The sequence below is a fragment of the Pipistrellus kuhlii genome, unplaced genomic scaffold (genome assembly GCF_014108245.1).
Source record: "Pipistrellus kuhlii isolate mPipKuh1 unplaced genomic scaffold, mPipKuh1.p scaffold_m20_p_13, whole genome shotgun sequence".
In the NCBI taxonomy this organism is placed as follows: Eukaryota; Metazoa; Chordata; class Mammalia; order Chiroptera; family Vespertilionidae; genus Pipistrellus; species Pipistrellus kuhlii.
Genome location: NW_023425438.1, coordinates 19,073,957 through 19,094,208, shown reverse-complemented (window position 1 = coordinate 19,094,208; position 20,252 = coordinate 19,073,957). Strand labels below are relative to the sequence as shown.

Below are 20,252 nucleotides of genomic sequence, written 5' to 3'. Positions count from 1 at the left end.
CTCTCAGAAATCAATAAAAATATTTTTTTTAAATTGTATTGGAAGTCCTCCGTAATTTATATCCTACCTCCCATGGCTGATGCTGCTCCAGTATTTGCCTTTTACTTCCCTCCAGGTTACGCTCATCAGAGTGCTCCTACCACCACTAAAATCCCTGCTGCTCCTGCTCTCAGGTGGGTCCCATTCTTAGAATGCCCTCCCCTCTCCCTCCACTCAGCACCCTGCTCACTGCAGGTCCCCCTCTGGGCCTGCCTGTGACCCAGCTGAAGCTCCTCTGCAAGATGTGCTGTATCCGATAAGCCAGACTCCCTGCCAACCCCCATTAATCCCCCCCAAAAAAGAAAAAACTGTAGGTCAACATCACAGGAACTGTCTTCCCTTCCCCCCATAGACTGGAACAAGATCCACAGAGACTTTAGGAATAACGGGCTCTGGACAAAGTAAATGGAAGAGGCCCCCAAGAACAAGTATCTGGTTTGGGCTCTCCCTAGGAAACTCTGAAACCCCAACTTTCCTCCTAGAACTTGCTTCATACCGCACCCCCCTACTGTGCTTCCTGGAGGCCCCCCTCAGAATCAGACTTGGCATGAGGCCCTGAGCATGCTGGGCAGGGAGTAGGGAGGGGCCTCTTGGACAGTTTTACAAAATCTACTCTTCTGAGCTGGTCATTGACTCAGCATCTTGGATCCCAAATGAAAAAAAAAAAAAAAAAAAAGCTGTTTGTATCCTGGCACGCAGGACGCGCAGAGGGCCCAGCTGACTTTGTAAAGCCACCAAGCCTGGCTCGGCGCCCGGCCAGCCATGTCAACTCCGGGCACCTAAAGCCTGACCCCCTCTGCCAACCTCCAGACCAGTCAGGAATGGGGAAAGAGCACCTCCTATTGACGGGCTGGGCCATCCCATTTTATAGATGGGAAAATTGAGGCCCAAACACATCAAAACCTCTTAAGGGTTCCCCAGATCACTCCTCTTTCTCCCTGAAGTCTGGCTAGAGCCACTTTGGGCGGGTGGAAGGTGAGGAAGGAACCCTTCTTCAGAACAGCGGCAACCCGGTCCTGAGAGAAGAGCCTCCAAGTGAACATCAATTGCACAGGGGTCCTTAACCAACGTTTGTACCTTTGGCATCAAGTGCATCCTTCTCAGAATAATATTTTGATGCTTAAAGTAAAACATTCATGCTGAAACCGATTTGGCTCAGTGAATAGAGCGTCAGCCTGCGGACTGAAGGGTCCCAGGTTCGATTCCGGTCAAGGGCATGTACCTTGGTTGCGGGCACATCCCCAGTAGGGGCCGTGCAAGAGGCAGCTGGTCGATGATTCTCTCTCATCGATGTTTCTAGCTCGCTATCCCTCTCTCTTCTTCTCTGTAAAAAAATCAATAACATGTATTTTTTAAAAATAAAATATTCATGATAGCAAAACAAAACACACACACTCTATTATGTTAAAGTTATAAAAATAATTTTAAAACGATATAGTAATATGTGTGCTTCTCTTTTTAAAAAAAATATTTTTATTGATTTTAGAGAGGAAGGAAGAGGGAAGAGAGGTAGAAACATCAATGATGAGAGAGAATCATTGATCAGCTGCCTCCTGCATACCCCCTATGGGGGGACTGAGCCTGCAACCCGGGCATGTGCCCTTGGCCAGAATCGAACCTGGGACCTTTCAGTTCGCAGGCCAATGCTCTATCCACTGAGCCAAACTGGTGAGGGCTATATGTGCTTCTTTATTAACATTTTACATCGCAAGATCTAGCAGTAGGGTCTAATAAATACTATAATTTCAAAGTAATGATGAGCGTAAGTATTTCAAGATGTCTGCATCACGGCTCATGGGATGTGACAATATATCGATATGTGGTTTCTGCTGGTGGCAATACTGTGATGGTTTATGCCTACATTCTTAAAAGAACTGCCAACTTTCACTTGGAGGTTAGTGCGAATAGAGATGCAATGTTTTCCCCATGCATGTTCACAAGCTCTTTGAATGCTATCCGCTGGAATGCTAACTAAGCATTTCCACAAAGTGACTACTTCGTGGTGGGATCTTAGGCAAAAGCCTAACATCCTCCTACGCCAAGCTTGGTGCCCATCACTCTTCCAGACACTTAAGAAAATGTGACCTGAACTGAACCAAATCCTCCTCAGCCCTCCCACCATGGCAGGGAGTGAAGATAATACACTATGCCTGTTCCTACCACCAGTTCAGACCAGCTCGTTCCTGAAAATTCAAAAAACGTTTCATAGAGGGGCTTTATTTCCATGTGAATATGTTTGGAAGCGGAGGGAGGTGTTAGATAACAGGCCCTGTGACTGCTGAAGGGAGACCTGTGCAGTGGCAGGAAACGTTCAAGAACAGTTCATCCTTATGAAAATATCCTCCCTCTAACACCAGCCAGCCGGGCAGACGTGGGAGGGGGCCGTCGGAAATGAATCTCCATTCCAGAATGAGCCAATTCTTTCAATGAGGCGGTCTCCCTCCTGCCCGGGCCATTGCTGAAATAAAACACCGGTAAGGTGACATTGCGCTGGCTTGCCCTTGCATCCAGCTCAGGTTGCCCCTGAGTCCTGCCTGGAGGCGGGGGAGAGGCCCTGGCCTGGCAGCAGTGCTCCGTTGTCCTGGCATTGATTAACTTGCCTGGCATCTGGGCAGTTCTGTGGATTCCTTTTTTTTTTTCTTCTGCTCCTGCCAAATCATGGTCAGTGTATCCAACATAAACCGAACAGTTATATTGCTCAGCAATATAAGGTAGTGGCAATAGGCCCAGACTCTGCAAGCAGACCTTGGTTCGACTCCCTTCTCTGCCATTTCACTAATGTAACCTCTGTGTGCCACAGGCACCCAGTTTGCCACCTGTAAAATGGGCCCAATCATAGTATCCTCTTCGTAGTCACAGCAGTCAATGAAATCCTGCTTCTAAAACCCTTTGCTCAGGATCTGCACATTGCAGGCATTCAATAAAACATAGCTATTAGTTATAAATTAATAAAAGTCTTACTTTGAACTCCTATTAGTAAAGGTACCATGCTTGGTGCTGGGTCATGTTCATGTTCAAGGACAGGCAAGGACTGCAAAGAAGAAATTATTTATTCCAGTCAATTTTGAAAAACGATAGGAAAGGAAAAATATTTGATATCTAAGGAAATGGACTGTATTGACTAATGGGTAAAAGTGGTACCTGCCTTGAACGAGAAGGGAGACCCCCGGTGCTATAGGCTGGGGTAGGTGAGTGCAAACGTTATTCCATCCACGCTTGTGCTTGTCAGGTGAGTGGCTGTGAAGGAAGATGAAAGCCTGTTCTTTTTTTAAAATATATTTTATTGATTTTTTTACAGAAAGGAAGGGAGAGGGATAGAGAGTTAGAAACATCGATGAGAGAGAAACATCAATCAGCTGCCTCTTGTACACTCCCTACTGGGGATGTGCCCGCAATCAAGGCACATGCCCTTGACCAGAATCGAACCTGGGACCCTTCAGTCCGCAGGACGACGCTCCACCCACTGAGCCAAACCGATTTTGGCGAAAGCCCTGTTCTTGATCCCAAATGGGGGCTAGAGCCTCCCAGGAAGCACAGGGCCTCCAGCACGTGATTGCCCAGCAGCCCTTCCAGCCTGCGCCTGTGAACACCACAGATCCGGGGATGAGCTCAGGGCCTGGGGGCAGGATCTATGAACCCAGCGATTCAATGCCACCTTTTATGCTCAGGAGCATTTTTTTTTTTTTTTTAGAGAGGACTTTCCTCACGTTTCCCAGGGGGTCTCAGACCCCCAATGTCAAGAACCACTGCTCTCCATGTGAGCTTCATCCCATCTTGCATGGCATGAAGACTACACTGTGAGCACCCGTCCTTTCTCTGCAACCTGACGCATTTACCATCCAGGGCTGTCGCCTGATAGGGCCAGAATAAACGTGCCCAGGTGGATTCTGTTGGCTCTACATAGTTTGACTTTTCCCAGGAATCTCACTCTCACTTGGGAGAGCTAGAGGGAAATACGTGATGGCCACAAACCCTAGGAGGCCTTCTCAGGCCTAGAGAAGGTAGGTCCGGAAGGCAGCACTCAGCTCTGCACTCAGCAGACTTCAGGTTGCCCCACTCGTGCCTCTCCCTTTGTCCTAATCCTCCCTGTTGTCCAAAGCCCAGATCAAGACCACCTTTTCCAAGAAGGCTTCCTTGCACACCCAGGCACTCAATACTTCCTTCCTCTTGACTTCCCTGCCCGTCATGGTGAAAGGCAGCAGTGTGTGGACTTGTTTTCTTCGGCTTCACACGGGTTGCTTCCATTGCCCAACTAGTCCATAAACCTCTAGAGGGCAAAACAGTGTCTTCTTCTCTTCCCCCCGACAGAGCCTAGCACAGAGCTGGATTAGAGAAGAAGCACTTTCATTCCTCCTTAGACTGATCTTTAGGAAAATAAGTATCTTTGCTTCATTGGCCAGACTAGAATGAGATTGAATTGAATTGCTGGTGAGCATTGTCCATATTGATTGGGGGAGGGGAGGAGTTGACATCCGACCTTCTAGAAACTTCTCAGATTAAAAAATGAGCTAGAAGACAAAAGATAGTGGAAACTATAGATTCCTTAAGAATGCCCCCATCCCCAGCCATGTGCCAAGCGGCCACAAACTTTATAACGCGTTTAGCGGACAAAATTTTCCAGTGAAGGATGCTTGCTATTCGGAAGGGGAAACTCAGTAACTGAATGTATTTACATTTCCTACTTTCAGCTTCTATCCCTCTTACCACCTGAGTTTCCTTCTCCCCGAAAACCACCAAATTGTGACTAAACTCTCATAGAGGTCTGGTTTGGGGGTGACGTAGATATATACGGTACATTGAGGGTGAAATGGTCCCCATGACTTCAGGAATAATTTCCTCGTGTGAGTATGAATGGTATATCCATAATTTCCTATGGATGTAGGTATATATGCATTTGTGTGTGTCCACATGTACATGTATGGGGACAGGCATTTGCTTATATAAACAAATTATTTGTGTGTACATGCACATTCCTATTTGATTCTTTGTGTGTGTCCCTCCATCTACCCTTTGAACAAGGACCCTACATTAAAATCTTGCTGAGGCTATAAAATGTATCTCTTAAAACACCATAAAATAAGGCAAAACATGATGGCAGTTCTGCTCGTCTCCAAACAGGGACCCAGCCTTCTCACATACATTAACTCATTTTCTCATTCCAAAATCCTGGGAGCAGGGTGCTTGTTACACCAGCTTTTTATTCTCACTAGACTGGGAAACTGACTCCATAAGATTAAGTGGCTTGCCCTTGGCCACACTGTTACTAAGTGACAGAGGCAGGATTTAACTTAGATAGCCTGGCTCCAATGCCCACACTATGTCCGAGGCTGCTGTGGACGGTGAGCTGAGAGACCACGGCAGCGTTGTGTGTGCAAGTTCCCGTCTTTTCACTGCTCCCGAACCTCTGTTCGCATAACTGAACGCTTTTCCCAAAATGCTTCGCCCAGGTCTGAGCATACAATAGAAGCCTGATAATATTTGTCACCTGGAAACTAAATCCGCCTTTTGACACTTAAGTCAGGTGCTTTCTGAAACAACAGTGATTATAGGCAATTACGGAAACACACTATCCCATCGCATCCTGATGACAGCAACAGCTTTAATTATTGGGCACCTACAGTGAACCAGATGTTTCATAAACTTTATCTCTAATCCCCAATGCAAACGCAGTCAATTCAATAAGCAATGGCTGCATGTTTATTTTGTGCCAAGCACTGGATTGTTGTCTTCAGTTTACAAATGGGCAAAATAAGACTCCAAGATTGAGTGACCTACTAAGGGGGTGGATCTGAACCAAGGACCCAGGCCCATTTGATACCAAAGCCCACGTCCTCTCTGTTCCACCCACCCAACCTTCCCCATAGGTGAGCAGTTCCTGACAATGAATGATAGTAAAATGGTGAAAACAGCGATGGTAATTGCCAGAGGGCCAAGCGCACGCCTGTCATCACAGACCAGCATGCCACGAGCTACCAGAGGACATTTATTTGTGGCTAAAATTGACCCGATCCCTCTGCAGCCGCCTCACGCGCCCGATTCCCTGGGCCATGTGCCCTCCCCAGCAGCGCTGGATCTTGTTTCCACATACTTGATTAAAGTGGTCTCGCGGCACTGTGCATAAATTAATTAGCACACATTCTTCTATAAGTCACAGCCCCTGGATTTTCGCTTTAATTTGCAGAGACAACAACATAATAAAGTATTGGATTTCCAAATCCAGAGCAATCCTGGCTTTTTCCAGGTCTCCCTTTAAAAATGCAGAACTCGGTAGCTGCCTTCCGATGGATGGCTGGGTGGGAGTGCCCTCTTGACCAGGCGTCACCCAGATGCAGAGCGCCAAGAGCAGTCACCAGCCTCGGGGAGGGGGTGTCGCTGATGAGTGGGACTGATGCATTGTAATTAATGGTAATAAAAATAGATACTGTAGGAGAGAGGAGTGCCAAGCCAGGAATCCCTACTCCCAGATAGAATTTCTCACAGGTAATGGAAAGAAGAAGAAGATGAAAAAAGTCACTTCTTATAGGAAACCTGATCTACAGGCTGCCTACAGAGGATTTTTGTAAAGTAACGAAGGAAATGCAACTAAAAGCAGCAGCCCCGCAAAATTAGAATAACTATTTAGAAAACGTTCTTTCCTGCAACCCAAGGGAACCCGCTAGGTAGTGGGCTGGTCTAGGCAGTCAGACCTGGAGTTTCTAAGAGTGGCTCATTCCCTCTGTGGCTTCTGTGTTGCCCTGGGGAGACTCCAGGCTGGAGGAAGCCATCACGGGTCTCTGAGACTTCCCCTCCACAGAAGAGGAGGGCAAGAAGGTGAGACTGGGAGGGAAGAACAGGATGCTTGAGGAGGAAGAGGGCCTGGAGGCCTGTTACTGTCGGAAAATCCCATTCGTCGTTCAGGCGTCCATTCAGACATTGCAGGGGCTCCCAGTGTGTGCAAGGCAGAACCAGAATCTCCGAATCTCCGGAGAGAACATGCGAGCGTGAAAAACCCATGTCTGTCTCCCAAGGATGGCATGATCAGACCCTGGCAACCTGATGCCCTCCCGGCTTCTGTCTCAGAGGGAGTGCGTTGCATGGCCTCGCCTTAGCTCTGGTGCCTCCTCTGCCAGCGCACACGCCTGTCAGTGCGGGGAGTGGGGGGTGAGCAGGGAACCAGCGCGCCTCCCGGCGCCCTCCCTGTGCCCTCTCAGGTGGGCAAGGAACTGGACCCGACCCACTCACCTGGACTCTACGACCTGCCGCGTGGGGGCGAGCGGGAGCAGAGCTGGCGGGAGGCAGGTCGGGACGCGCGCGGGCTCTCTACCGTCCCAGGACCTGTTTGGGGTGGGGAGGACAGGCTGCGGACTTTCTAGAAGACGGCACCAGGGGTGGCTGGGGGTGCCCCTGTGAACTCACGTAGACAGAATTTGGCTTCTCTAACCCAAAGCCGGGAGTCGACCCACCACGCCGCGGCCCCCATCCCACCGCAGGCAAAGGGGCCAGGCATCCCCTGTGCGCCCCGAAGGGAGCGCGGCGCGGGGTGGCAGGGACTGGGTCTGAGCCGCGATCGCGGGCCGGACCGGACCGAAGGCTGCGAGCCAGCCGGGCCGAGCCTCGCAGGAAGGCGGGCGGTGCCTTGGGCCTGGGTACCCGCAGCAAGCCACACTCAGCGCCGGCGCCGCCTCCGAAGGGGCCCTGGGCCCTGGTTCTCGCTCTTTTCGTTTGAGCGAGGGCTCCCGTGAGCCAGCGGCCCCCAAACCGTTTTCCCGCAGGGACTCTCCTGGCCACCGCGCAGGGCCGCGAAGCAAAGAGCCCGAAAGACAGAGGGGACAGCGGGGGCCACCGGGGACCCTGTTGGCCTGGCCCTTGAGGGTGTGTGACCACGTGCAGCGGCGCGGGCCATCCCGGCCAACCAGAGCCCAGCGCCCAGCGCCCCGCAACCTAGCCCGCGGGGCTCGGGGTGCCGCGGGGCCACTGCCTGGATTCCTGTGGGTGGGATTCCCGCGCCCTGATCTGCTCCAAACGTTGGGCAACACAGAACCATGGGCGCGGTATTTGCAAGGACCCAGCTGCGTCCTCCCCGCGGCGAAACCAGTGGGGACAGGAGCCCGGAGCCTGGGCGCACACCCGCCCTGAGCTGCGAACCCGCTTTCAACGAATCGCGCCTCCCAGGCCCAAGCGTGAGGTCCCACCCGGAAGAGACGGCTCTGGGACGGCAGCTGGCCCACCCCTGCCCTCCGGACGCTGCAGAGCTTTGAGGCCAGAGTGCGGGTCTGCGGGGAGGGCCTGGGACACGCAGTGCCGTGGCGGCCAGAATCTGCCTAGGGGATTTCTGCAGCTTTTACGGGCTGGAAAAATAAAGATTTTATTTAAAAAGCTTCTGGTCTTCTGGTTTGGCACCGAGCCCCTCCCCCTTCTCTGCTGGCGTTGGAAATAGCCGCCAAGGAGCTCTTTCTACTTCGATTTCCCCCCTTTTTCCTAACTAGCCCCAACCCAAAGTCAAGGAAGCCCTTGGGAGACTGGTGCGGCTGCTTCCACCCCTTTCCTCCAAAAGTCCCTCGAGTGGGCATTGTGCCCGCCCTGAGCAGGGCAATGGGGGCCCTTCAGCCTTGCCTTGGGGAGCTTCCGGCCCAGTTCCAGACACAAGGGCCCCAGAATGTCCCGGACCCAGAGTCATGGGGCAGAGGCATTCTCTCAGTGTGAGCTCACTGGAGCACACCCATCCATCCACGCCTGCTGCCGCCTTCTGGAAAGTGCGGTCCCAGGGCCTTCCAGCCCATGTAGGAGGTGAGAGGAGCCAATTCGATGAAGCCCAGGGTTCCACAGGTCTACAAACGCCCCTTCCTTCCCGGCCATGGAGCTGCTGTTTGTGCCTGATGAAAGAGTAATGCAGGCCTCTCAAGTACAAGTACGCCATCCGGGAGGAAGGAGTCTGGGGTCCTGTGGATTGGCGTGGGGTGAGTCCAGGGCGCCTGGCACCCTCTCCCTCCCGGGCAGCTGCTCTGAGCACTGGAACGGGGGGCCCAGACTGCCTCAGGGTCAGGCTGGTGTCTGTGAAATCCTCACCAGTCACCTCCCAAGTCCTCTGACCTGCGGGCAAGACCGAGACTGTCAGGGAGGGGGCTGCCCGGCCAAGAAACACTAGCTGAGCTTGTAACCTTTTTAGGTGAGCAGGCACTCAGCTGCTGCTGCTGCTGGCAAGATGTTCTAGCCCAGACCTGCTAGAACCGGTTGGTTTCCTGCTAATATGAGGGGAGGGGACAACTAGGGCATATGGACACACACCCATACATAGGGCAAATGGGGTTATAGGTTCTCTGTGCTCGCTCTGTAATGGCTCCTCATAGGGCACACGCTATATTATCCGAGGTGGCATGTTCTTGGGCTGATTCTTGGGCTTAGCGCCCAAGGGTCGCAAAGAGGACAGCGCTGGGAGAGACGATGGGTCTGAAGCTCCAGAAAACGAGCCTTCGCTGAACACGGGCAGTACCCAGTTCTGGTGGAAGTTTACTCTTGAAACTCCAGGGGTCCAAGGAGGGGCAAATTCACAATGGATGCTATGGCTAAGGTTACCCTCTTTGCTAAAGTTAGCATTCTTAGACTCACCCCCAACCTAGAACCAGCAAGGGACTGGTGAGGTCACTCAGGCCTCATCTAATCCTGGGAGAGCAGGAGGCGGAGCTGATCACAAACTGGCCCCAAGTTTCACACCAGGAAGCGATGCCCAGTCCCATTCACCTGCACCAGCCCGGCGCTTCCCACAGCCCTGGCCTGACATGGCCAGGATGTAAAGTGGCCATGGCAGAGCTGGTACCAACCTAATAGTCATTAACCATGTGGCTAAAGCAGAGGTCTCAAAAAACATAGGTTGCCCCTTCTTGAGGGTCAGCAAGGCGGGCCCTGAAACTCAGGGTAGCCAGGGGGGAAATTCTTCCCCAAAGCCAAGTCTGGACTCTGGAGAGAGTGGTCTGGATATAGCAGAGCTCCTCCCAGTCCATGGACACAGACTACGAAGATGCCACCTGGATTTCTATAAGGAGCTGGCCCTGGCCCTGGCTCAGAACATACTTTGATAGCCCGTGGTCTCAACACGCCAGGGCAAGCCTCCAGAACAAAAGTCTTAGGGACAGTCCCAGGGTTCCATTCTCTCATGCAAGCAAACACCCCCTCCCCCCACTCACCCCCCCCCCACTCCAAGACTTCCAGAACACTAGAGCTGGGGGGTAACTCTTGCAGGGGGGGGGGGGGGAAGAGACACTTAGAGGAATAGGAGAGTTGCTCACAGGCAACAAGCAACGCCATAACTTGAACCTAGGCCTCTGAATTGCCATTCCAGTGCTCCCAGCACACACTTCCAAAAAAGCTTACAGGGGTGGGAGTGAAGAAATGATGCCTACACACAGGTTCCAGGCTTACCCCGAGGACCGAGCCTGGGCTTTGTGTTGGCTTGGGTCCTGACCCCAGGAGCCAGATGGGCTCAGGCCTGCAACAGCTCATAGCCAAGAGGGGGAACGAAGGGGAAAGGACTAGCCAGGGAAGGAACCCAGCCCCTGGCTTTCCTAAACGCAGATAGTATCAGCAGCCCTTCTCTCAGAGAACCAGGAACACGTGTTTCCACACCGTCCTGACAAAGAAGCAAAAAACAGGACCCCCCCCCTTTTAAAGCCCCTAACGCCTGAGCTCAGCGCCCCGCGGCTCCCACGCCGGGAAGTGGTGAGAGCCCATCCCAAGTTGACCCGAGGGGGGTGGGGTGGGGTGGGGTGGGGTGGGTGGTAGGGGCAGGGTCTTGCCTCCGCTCGGTCCTCCGGAACTAGCCACGGGGAAAGTGCCACGACCGACCGACCGACCGACCGTCCTGGTCTTCAGGCCCCTCGCCTCCCCGTGGGCAGACTGCGGGCGCTGCCGACCGGAGTCCACTTCCCGTAGGAGCCACACGGAAGTGCTGGCGCTTCTCGGGCCGCTCGATCCGTGGGGCCCGTGGGGTTAAGTCTGAGTCCCCGCCCGGCAAGGACAGGGAGCGCGGGGCCAAGGCGGCTCCTGCCGCGGGGTTAGGAGAGGGAGGAGAGGCGGGATCCTCCAAGAAGTGGATTCTCAGGCTTCCGCCCGCGGCCACTGCCAAATCGTCCCCTGCTCCCTCCCTCCCTCTCTCCCTCGAGGATCGCTCCGGTCCAGAGTTCCGAGGATGGGGGCAGGGCGCGGTCAGCAGGAAAAGCCAAACCCTGGAGGGGCGTCCGCGAACGTCCAAACGCTCCCAGCCCACTGGCCAGCTCCGGGGAGAATCTGCCCCCGCAGACAGTGGCCCCAAGAGGGGCGTGGTGACCCGGAGTGGGGCGGGAGCATCGCGCGGAGCCTGCTAAAGGCTCCCCAAAGTTTCTCCCCCCCTCTTCCAGGCTTCCTCCACCACCCCTCTCTTCCCTTCCTCCCGGCACCCCCCTAAGCAGCCCTCCGCCTTTCCTTCTCCCCCTCTTTCCCTCCTCCCCCCTCCCCCCAATCCTCCCCTTTTCTCCTCTGCGCGTCTCCACTCCGCCCCCCTCCCTCCTGGGCCCGTCTCCTCCCTTGCTCTTTGGGCGTCCGCTCCGTCAATCACCGCCGCAGCCGCGGGCCCCTGCCCGGCCCTCTCCGCCTCCCGGGCTCTTGGAGCGCCTCCGGCTCCCGTCTCCAGCCGCCCTGCGCTTTGCTTTGCGCGGAGCCGGGCGGGCGATCTGTCAGCGGAGCCAGCCGTGGGGGGGCCGCCCGGCCCGCCGGGGCTCGGGTTACCGGTGACTGACAGCGTCTCCATGGCGAATAATTTGACTCCGACTATTGTCTGGCGCGGGCAGGCCCCGGGTCAGATAACCAGACCAATCAGGGCGCGGGCCGCCGCGCCTCATGCCCGCTTAGAATAATATTATTAAAAAAGCGAGCGAGCTAGACGGGAGGGAGACCTAAGCGAGAAGCCAGCCAGCGAGGGAGCGACGACCGGCGAGCGGATCCGCGGAGCATGCGGAGCGGCGCCCCGGGCGGCCCCCGGGCTGGGACCAGGGCGCGGGCGGGGCGGGCGGGCGCCGGGGCCGCGGAGCTGCGCGGGGGCCGCGGCCGGCGCGGGGCCGCACTGCCGTGATCGGAGCTAGTTCGCCCGCCGCGAGCCACCACCAGCGCCGGGCCGGGGAGCCCGCCCCGCCCGCCTCTCGGGCCCGGACCGCCCGGCGGGGAGGCGCCCATGCCGGACTGCGCGGCGCGGCGGTGAGGGCGCGCGGGCGGGGGCGCAGCCGGCACCATGTCCATGCTGCCCACCTTCGGCTTCACGCAGGAGCAAGTGGCGTGCGTGTGCGAAGTGCTGCAGCAGGGCGGCAACATCGAGCGGCTGGGCCGCTTCCTGTGGTCGCTGCCCGCCTGCGAGCACCTCCACAAGAACGAGAGCGTGCTCAAGGCCAAGGCCGTGGTGGCCTTCCACCGCGGCAACTTCCGTGAGCTCTACAAGATCCTGGAGAGCCACCAGTTCTCGCCGCACAACCACGCCAAGCTGCAGCAGCTGTGGCTCAAGGCGCACTACATCGAGGCCGAGAAGCTGCGCGGCCGGCCCCTGGGCGCCGTGGGCAAGTACCGCGTCCGCCGCAAGTTCCCGCTGCCGCGCTCCATCTGGGACGGCGAGGAGACCAGCTACTGCTTCAAGGAGAAGAGCCGCAGCGTGCTGCGCGAGTGGTACGCGCACAACCCCTACCCGTCGCCCCGGGAGAAGCGGGAGCTGGCCGAGGCCACGGGTCTCACCACCACGCAGGTCAGCAACTGGTTCAAGAACCGGCGGCAGCGTGACCGGGCGGCCGAGGCCAAGGAAAGGTACGAGTAAGTAGAGCCCCCTCCCCTTGGGCTCCAGGGAGGGGGTCGCATGGCATGGGTGGGCTTTAACTCCCAGGAGAGGCCTACACCGGGCCCTTTTTAGTCAAAGCCACGGCCCACGAGTGAATCCTGGCCTGACCCGGTGGCAGCGCTGAGATCGTTGGGGAGACCCAGAGGACAGAGATTTGTCTAAAGCGGGCAAAGCAATCGGGGACGTTATTGGCTGACGCCCACCCGTGTGTCGCTTGTGGACAAAAAAAAATGGAGACGCAGTGAGCTTCCAGGCAAAAAGCAAGACAGTGATCCTGGGTCGCCTGCAAGCAGGGCTTAGCAGACAGAGCCTGAGAGTCTAGTGTGTTTGGCCTGTCCGGGTTGCTGATTTCAGGAGGCTTAAGCGAATTTGCTAGCACTTGCAGCGCGTCTGCACTTTCCATGGGCCTTACTCAGTGGTAGGCCCACTAACTAGCCTGGGATTGGAACTTCCCTGGTTTGACCTGAATGCGGAGGGTGGCCTGGACAAGAATTTTCCTTGTCTGGATAGAGGAGTTGACAGCAAGAATCTTTTATCCCGCATAGAAAGGACGAGGAGGCCAAAAGCTGGCAAGTGTCAGCCCTGGGAGAGAAGAGACGCCTATGCCCCTTTCTCTGCCTTGTTGGACCCAGCAGCCCTTCTCTGGCCTGCCATGCCCTGGACCCCTCTCTCCTTGGGTTTTACCCACCGTGGGTAGGTCTAGGTCTAGGGTGAGCTGAGAGCAGTGGAAAGGCTGAGAGTGGCTTGTCCTCAGGGAAAGCAAAACTTCCTTAACTAGGCTAACACTGACCTAGGTCCTTGTGGATGCCAGCCCTGTGGCCCCTAAGAAATCCAAATCTGGCTAGGGGTGAGGATATGAGGGAGAAACTGAATGTGGGAGCAGAATCCAGCCTTCGGGCGACAGCAAAACAAGATCCCTGGAGTTGGTGGCACCCCGTGTATGTAAGCCAGAGTTTGCATGACTAGGGTTAGGTGGAAGTACTGAACAGTGGAACCAGATTTCTGGAGCGGGGGGGAGCACGTAAGGGGGACCCTAGTCTCTGAAACCATGAGGTGAAGGTGTCCACAGTTGTAGGGTATCAGCTCTGTGGGAAGTTCCCTTCCAGGAAAACGGGAAGAAAAGGCCTTGGGAAGCCGGTGAAGAAAATCTACCCAAGATTTCAAACCTTCAAATCTGGCAGGGTTGCCAGTCAAAGGAAGGGCAAGACGGCTAGGGTCCCCTTCCACCCAGGCTGGCATGCATCCAGACTCCTGAGGAACTTGGTTCTGGGGCCAGGCCCCAGGTGAGGGCCGCAGAGTCCCTCCTTTTCCTGGGTGACGGGAAAGTGTAGGCCCCTTCATTCTCCTGTCCCCAATCTCCCACTAGCTGCCACCCAAGCCCCTGATTTCCAGTCCCCCAGAGGAAGTTCTCACTGTGCCACCAGGGGAAGGGGGTCCTGCTTCTGTAGGCCCAACCAGGTGACCCCTCACCAGGCCTGCCAGTTTGGAGCTGGAGGGAAAGGACTCAGTTCTGGGAACCTGCCCGCAGGGAGGGGTTTCCCTCCGCAGAGGAAAGGAAAAGGAGATGAGGGCCTCTGGGGTCCCCAACTTTAAGCGTCTAGTATCGAGGGCCCCTCACCCTCCTGACCCTACATCTACCCAGCCAACCCTGGATAGCAGAGCCAAGATGTGAAAAGCCAGACCAACTCCTGGGAGCCACGCTTCCCTACCCCTCTGCTCTGGGAAGGAGGGAGGGGGAGAATGTTAGCAGGCCAATGAGGGGGACAGAGAGGAGCAACATACAGAGAGCAAGAATGGTTTTCAGGAGATTGAGAGCATGAGAGGTGGGGCGTTAGAGATGACACCAGGAGGAGAGTCGAGAAATCGGTGTTGAGAGATTGAGAACTGGCAGGAAGAAGGAGAGCCCCAGGCCGGGCCAAACATAAGATGGTAAAAACCGAATACGCAGGCGGAGCCCAGAGGCCCTGGCTCCGAGGAGGACGCAGGCTGGGGCTCCAGGCGCCGCAGCGCCGAGCCGCCTCCGTTTCCCTGCTGACCCGCGCCCTTGCTCCCGCACTTGCAGGGAGAACAGCGAGAACTCCAACTCCAACAGCCACAACCCGCTGGCGGCGTCGCTGAACGGCAGCGGCAAGTCGGTGCTAGGCAGCTCGGAGGACGAGAAGACGCCGTCGGGGACGCCAGACCACTCGTCGTCCAGCCCCGCGCTGCTGCTCAGCCCTCCGCCGCCGCCACCCGGGCTGCCATCCCTGCACAGCCTGGGCCACCCCCCGGGCCCCAGCGCCGTGCCCGTGCCGGTGCCCGTGCCAGGCGGAGGCGGCGCGGACCCGCTGCAGCACCACCACGGCCTGCAGGACTCCATCCTCAACCCCATGTCAGCCAACCTGGTGGACCTGGGCTCCTAGAACCCCACCTGCCGCGGGGCACGGGCCTCCCTGGCTGGCGCCGGGGACTGAAAGAGGCCGCAGGGACTGAGAGACCCGCAGGCGAGCGGGCAGAACCGCCCCATTGGTGTTGCGGATGGCCCTCGGGTTTGGCCTTTGCTGGGAATTTTTTTTTCCCCCCAACACGTTGGTTTTTGAGATCCTTTGGAGACCTGGGACCGGGTCTTGAACCAGGGAAGGGAATAAATTATACACAGTTTCTTATGCTCTCTCTCCTACCTTCTCTCTGCTTCTCTTTGTCTGTTCTCTCTTCCCTCGCGCTCTCTTCCTTTCCCTTTCCTCTCTTCTCTCTTTCTCCCTTCTCTTCTCTTCTCTCTTTCTCCCTTTCTTCTCTTCTCTCTTTCTCCCTTTCTTGCTTTCCCCTTCTTTACTCTGCCTCTGTTTCCCTTTATATTTCTGGCTTGTCATTTCTCACCAGGTTTCTGTTTCTCTGTCTCTCTCTGATTGTCTCTCCTCTCTCCCAGCCTCACGTATCCTGGCCCTGGGTCTGTACCCCTCAGTCTTTTCCTCCCTGCCTGGCCTTCTGACCCCCACCGCCAAGCCTGGATTTCGGAGGTTGGGGGTAGGAGGGGAAAAGCAAAGGAAAGACAGCCTTTGAATGCAGGCCATCTCCAGCGGCCCTCCCAAGAGGGCTCGTTGGGGCTGCAGGTGTCAGCTTTGCCCTAGTAACTTCATTGAAAGAGAAAGGGCAGCGGTGAGAAGGCCCCGCGGGCCCCCCTTCCCCCACCTTACCGCTGGCCGCTTCCTCTCAGCGAGGCCCAGCCCTGCACTCTCCTCTTCCTCCCGGATCGTGACCACAGTGCTCCCGCCAGAGCGTGCCTCCCCCCGAGCCTCGGACTTGCCATCTCCCTGTCGCGCCCTCATGTGAATGTTCTTCAGGAAATATTTCTGCTTTTATTTTATAATAAAATTAGAAATGATAAATATATATATGGATATACACCACGAGGACCGTGAGCCATGAGTGCAACAGTGTCTGATTACCCTACCGGGACTGGACACTCCAGCGGACCGTTCTGGGCAGGGATGCCCCGAGTCCCGGGATGCCCCGAGTCCCAAAACCCGGAGACACCTTCCCACACGCGCATGCACGGTGTGGAAGTGGAAAACTCAAAACTCAGAACCCTCCTCCAAAGCCCTCTGGCTTTTCTTGTCCAGGGAGCTCCAGGAGAGATGGGGGAGGGAGCGGCCCGCTCCTCCTTGGGACTCCTCTCCCCCCACAGGCCAAGCGGTGCCCTCACCCTCTCTGTTCACCTCCGCGGAGGAAATGGGAGTCTGTGCAGAGCCTGGGCACCGTGTTGGGAAATGCCGAGAATGGGGAACAGATCGGGTCATGGAGGTTTCCTGAATGGGCGCGCTCCTTAGTGATGATCGCAGTTCCCAGAACCAGACCCGACCGATCCTGGGCAGATTCCCTGGCCCCAAGGGCAGCCGCTCATCTAGCCTTGAAGCTGGAGAAGTCTTGTGGGTGGCCGTAGAGCAAAGTCCTCCAAGCTCAGAAAACAACAGCGTTCTGGAGTGGAGAAGAACGGGTGGGGAGGGGAGAAGTCAGAGGAGACTCGGGGAGGCTGGCCCCGCGGGCCAGGCGGGCCAGGCGGGTGTTGTAAATGGAGGCAAGAGGGCTGGCCAGCTAGGGGCGCACCTCCTAGCGTCGTGTGCTTTGGGCGCCTCTGTGACAGTAAATTAACCTGCAGCCATCCCTCCCCTCTGGGGGATCGAGCCCCCTTCTCTCCTATAAAGCAACCCGTCTAGCCAGTCCTGGCAAGCAGGCGGAATGTCCCTCCTAGAGGAAATCGATGTGTTTTAGGTTGCGGTTGCTGTAAATACCGAACATGTCCCACTTTAGCCACCAGGACGTTTAGGACCAAACCTGCCACCCCGACAATGGGAAGGGAAGGGAAGGGAAGGGAAGGGAAGGGAAGGGAAGGGAAGGGAAGGGAAGGGAAGGGAAGGGAAGGGAAGGGAAGGGAAGGGAAGGGAAGGGAAGGGAAGGGAAGGGAAGGGAAGGGAAGGGAAGGGAAGGGAAGGGAAGGGAAGGGAAGGGAAGGGAAGGGAAGGGAAGGGAAGGGAAGGGAAGGGAAGGGAAGGGAAGGGAAGGGAAGGGAAGGGAAGGGAAAAGATGAGGCACTGTTCCTGCAGGGTGATCCTTGAGCTCAGGAACTTCTCGGGTCTTTTCTCTCTGGTGAAATCAGCGCTCACCGAAACGCTTTCGTGGGGACTTTCTGAGCATCAAGGATTCCTTCCCAGTCAAGACCTCGCAGATAGATGGGTCGGCTAACTTGGCGCAGAGGCTATGCTGTCGTTCTGAGAAGGACTGGAGGTCAAGGGAATGAACCGCCAGAGGACTTTAAGACTGGTCCCTCTGGTGCTGCACCAAGTACCCCCACGCTCTGGCACTTCCTCAGCCTCTCCTGGAGGCTCTGCTCGCAGGGGACACTGGAGTCCTCGGGACCTGGTCTCTACTTGTGGGGCCTGGTGACCTGACTTCCTCTGAAGAGCCAGCTCCTGCCTGAGGGCACAGAGAGGCTCATGGGATGTGGGAAGCCTGGCTGACAGACCTGGCTTACTTCTGGAAAGGGGAAGCACAGTAGCCCCCAGAGCCTGCTTCAACCCTGCCTGCCCCCTGTTTCCAGATACACAGGCAAACAGGCTGTGCACACCTTTCACACGGGCACAAGCATACACATGTATCGTTTGACTCACTAGTACGGAAAGTTATCTGTCAGGCACCAAAAACACTCACCCCCTCACATGCAGTGGCCACACTGTCTCACATATGTCCACAGGCACACCTATACACAGACCCATGACCCATTTCCACAAACACACTAACATGTCCTCAGGCAAAACAAACACTCCCAAGTGAGCCTCTCCCAAATACACAAGCACAAAGATGCATCATGCTTCTCCCCGAAGCACGCAAATCCACACTCACACTGGTGGCCCTGCAAGCAGCCAGACCCAGCCCCGCACCTGCGGGACCAGGGCCCGGCCTCACAGGAAAGCTTTTGGGCACGGCTCAGCATTGGGCACGGCTCAGCATTAGGCATAGCTCAGCATCAAGTCTCAGAGTCAGAGAGAGAGAGAGAAAACTCTAGCCCCTAGCCCAAGGCGGTAACAAGTCAAGGATCCTACCTGGGCCTGGCCTAGGTGGGATCGCTGGGGTTTGCGCGAAGCACTCGCTGGCCAGTAGGGGGCGATGTGCCAGTCCAGCTTTATTCGGTGAAGCGAACTCAGGCATGGACCCTGCACTACTTGTTGCAACTTCCCTCTTGCCTTCCCCCTTGGAAAGCTAAGCCCGAAAACGTGTATTTAAACGGGGAAACTAGGCAGAGGTTCTGAAAATAAGCCCACATAGCTACTCACCCACCGCATAAATCTCTACCAGCCAGTCCTCCAGCGGGTAACTTTTGCACAGATGTAGCCAGGTGAATACAGCCTCTTCCCTCCCCGTGAGAGGCCACCGAACAGGGTTCCCAGGGGCCTGTCTCCTCTTCCCCCCCTCTCCCCATGACAGCACAGAAACCAGGCGTTTTGCTCAGGGGGCAGAGGCGGCGGCGGGCGATGGGAGGGAGGAAGGGATTGGAAGCCGGGTTTCCTTCTTCTGCTCCTGTGACCGCGCTCGCCTCTCACTTGCTCCCAGGCTCCACAGCCACGCAAGCCTCCGCAACCCTCCAAGGTGAAACCGAATGGAGAAGGTGGAACCCAGCCACCTCCCCTGCTTGGGGGCTTAAAGCCAAGGGCTCCTGAGAGAGCAGAGGGAAGCTCGGGCTGGCTGAGCTTCCTCTTAATTTTCCTCCGCCTCCCGCCCCATGACCCTCCAGCTAGGCAGCTCTCACCCGGGCTCAGGCCAGGTGGCACCTGCTGTCCCTCCCCTGAAGCGCATCTCCTTGGGTTCACCTGGGGGCAGGGAGTGACGGCATGGCGCATTGCGAAGGTTAAAGGGCCAGGGAGATCCGGGGAGAGACGCCGGGCTGCAGTCCTCGGCTTCCCCGGTCCTTATAGGAAACGCCATTTGGGTCCCGGGAAGAACAAGGACCAGCTGAGTTCGGGCGCACTGGAGTCTGAGCGCTGGGGATTCTGCCTCCCTGACGCCACCAACGCCCTCATCTCGCCAGCAAGCTTCCAACGGGAGAGGTGTAAATGTTTCCGTGTTGAATGTCAGGTGGAGAAGGACCGAGGGACTTGGGCTCGGTGACTGGGCCCTTCCTCTGTGTGTGTGTGTGTGTGTGTGTGTGTGTGTGTGTGTGTGTGTGTGTGCTGCTATGATTTCGGTCCTCCGGATGCACAAACCTGCCTAGGGATTCGGGAAGGGGACTCCAGCCTGTTCGAACCAGTGCGCGAGGATGGACGGGCTGTGGCACGAGGGTGCGTGCGGGTAGCAGGGTGAGGGAACGCACAGGTGAGCACGGATGGGAGGATGGGAGGCTGTGCCCCGCGGAGCTCATAGGCGAGCCGGTGCCCCAGTGCCCCCCAGGCCGGCCTGAGCGCGGGGCTCCAAAGCGGAGGCTCCTGGGTCTGAACACCACCCAGCGCGAGCTGATCCTGATTCCTGAGCGCTCTGCTGCCCGAGGGCCAGGTGAGCGGGAAAGGAAGACGGATCCCCAGCTCGCTGCGCCATGCCCAGGCCAGGAAGACCTGGAGTCCTGGTTCAGGGTTAAGGCCTCTGAGCTGCTTCGTGGGTGTGTTTCTTCCCGGAATTCCCCGGGTCCCTGTGCCCCCGGAACTCCGAAACGGTTTTCTGGGTTGAGAGGTGGAATCCAAACAGAGAGGTTGAGATCGCGGGCCCTCCATGAGGTGGCTTTTCTATCTGTTTCCCTACAATGTCAGCAGCAGGGCTTGCTCCTTCTCCAGGTAGATCTGGCCATCCCAAGTCCAGAGAGAGGTGCCCATAGGACCGTGGCATCCAAGGACCGCCCCGTGTGGCTCCACCGCGGCCCTGGTTG

At 56.5% G+C, this 20,252-nt stretch overlaps 1 protein-coding gene and 1 long non-coding RNA gene across 3 annotated transcripts; one reads left to right on the top strand and one right to left on the bottom strand.

The window, feature by feature from the left end:
* Positions 1 to 2,240: 2,240 nt before the first annotated feature.
* LOC118717310 lies at positions 2,241 to 7,145 on the bottom strand. The gene is made up of 2 exons (XR_004987417.2): positions 4,012 to 7,145; positions 2,241 to 3,070 (listed from the first exon to the last, which is right to left on the bottom strand). It is a non-coding gene; the product is annotated as an uncharacterized LOC118717310 (long non-coding RNA).
* Positions 7,146 to 12,132: 4,987 nt separating this feature from the next.
* SIX2 (SIX homeobox 2) lies at positions 12,133 to 15,505 on the top strand. 2 transcript variants are annotated; one of them, XM_036435203.2, is made up of 2 exons: positions 12,133 to 12,834; positions 14,928 to 15,505. In XM_036435203.2, the coding sequence occupies exons 1-2, from the start codon at positions 12,275 to 12,277 to the stop codon at positions 15,265 to 15,267; spliced, it is 900 nt and encodes a 299-aa protein (XP_036291096.1). In that variant the 5' UTR covers positions 12,133 to 12,274; the 3' UTR covers positions 15,268 to 15,505. The 2 variants fall into 2 exon arrangements, with proteins under 2 accessions (XP_036291096.1, XP_036291095.1); XM_036435202.2 differs by having other exon boundaries at positions 12,133 to 12,840.
* The last annotated feature ends 4,747 nt before the right edge of the window (positions 15,506 to 20,252 follow it).

Coding starts and splice junctions, on each gene's coding strand:
- SIX2 (XM_036435202.2), top strand. CDS start 12,275: ATGTCCATGCTGCCCACCTTCGGCTTCACGCAGGAGCAAGTGGCGTGC. Junction 12,841..14,927: donor GAGGCCAAGGAAAGGTACGA/GTAAGTAGAGCC, acceptor CCGCACTTGCAG/GGAGAACAGCGAGAACTCCA.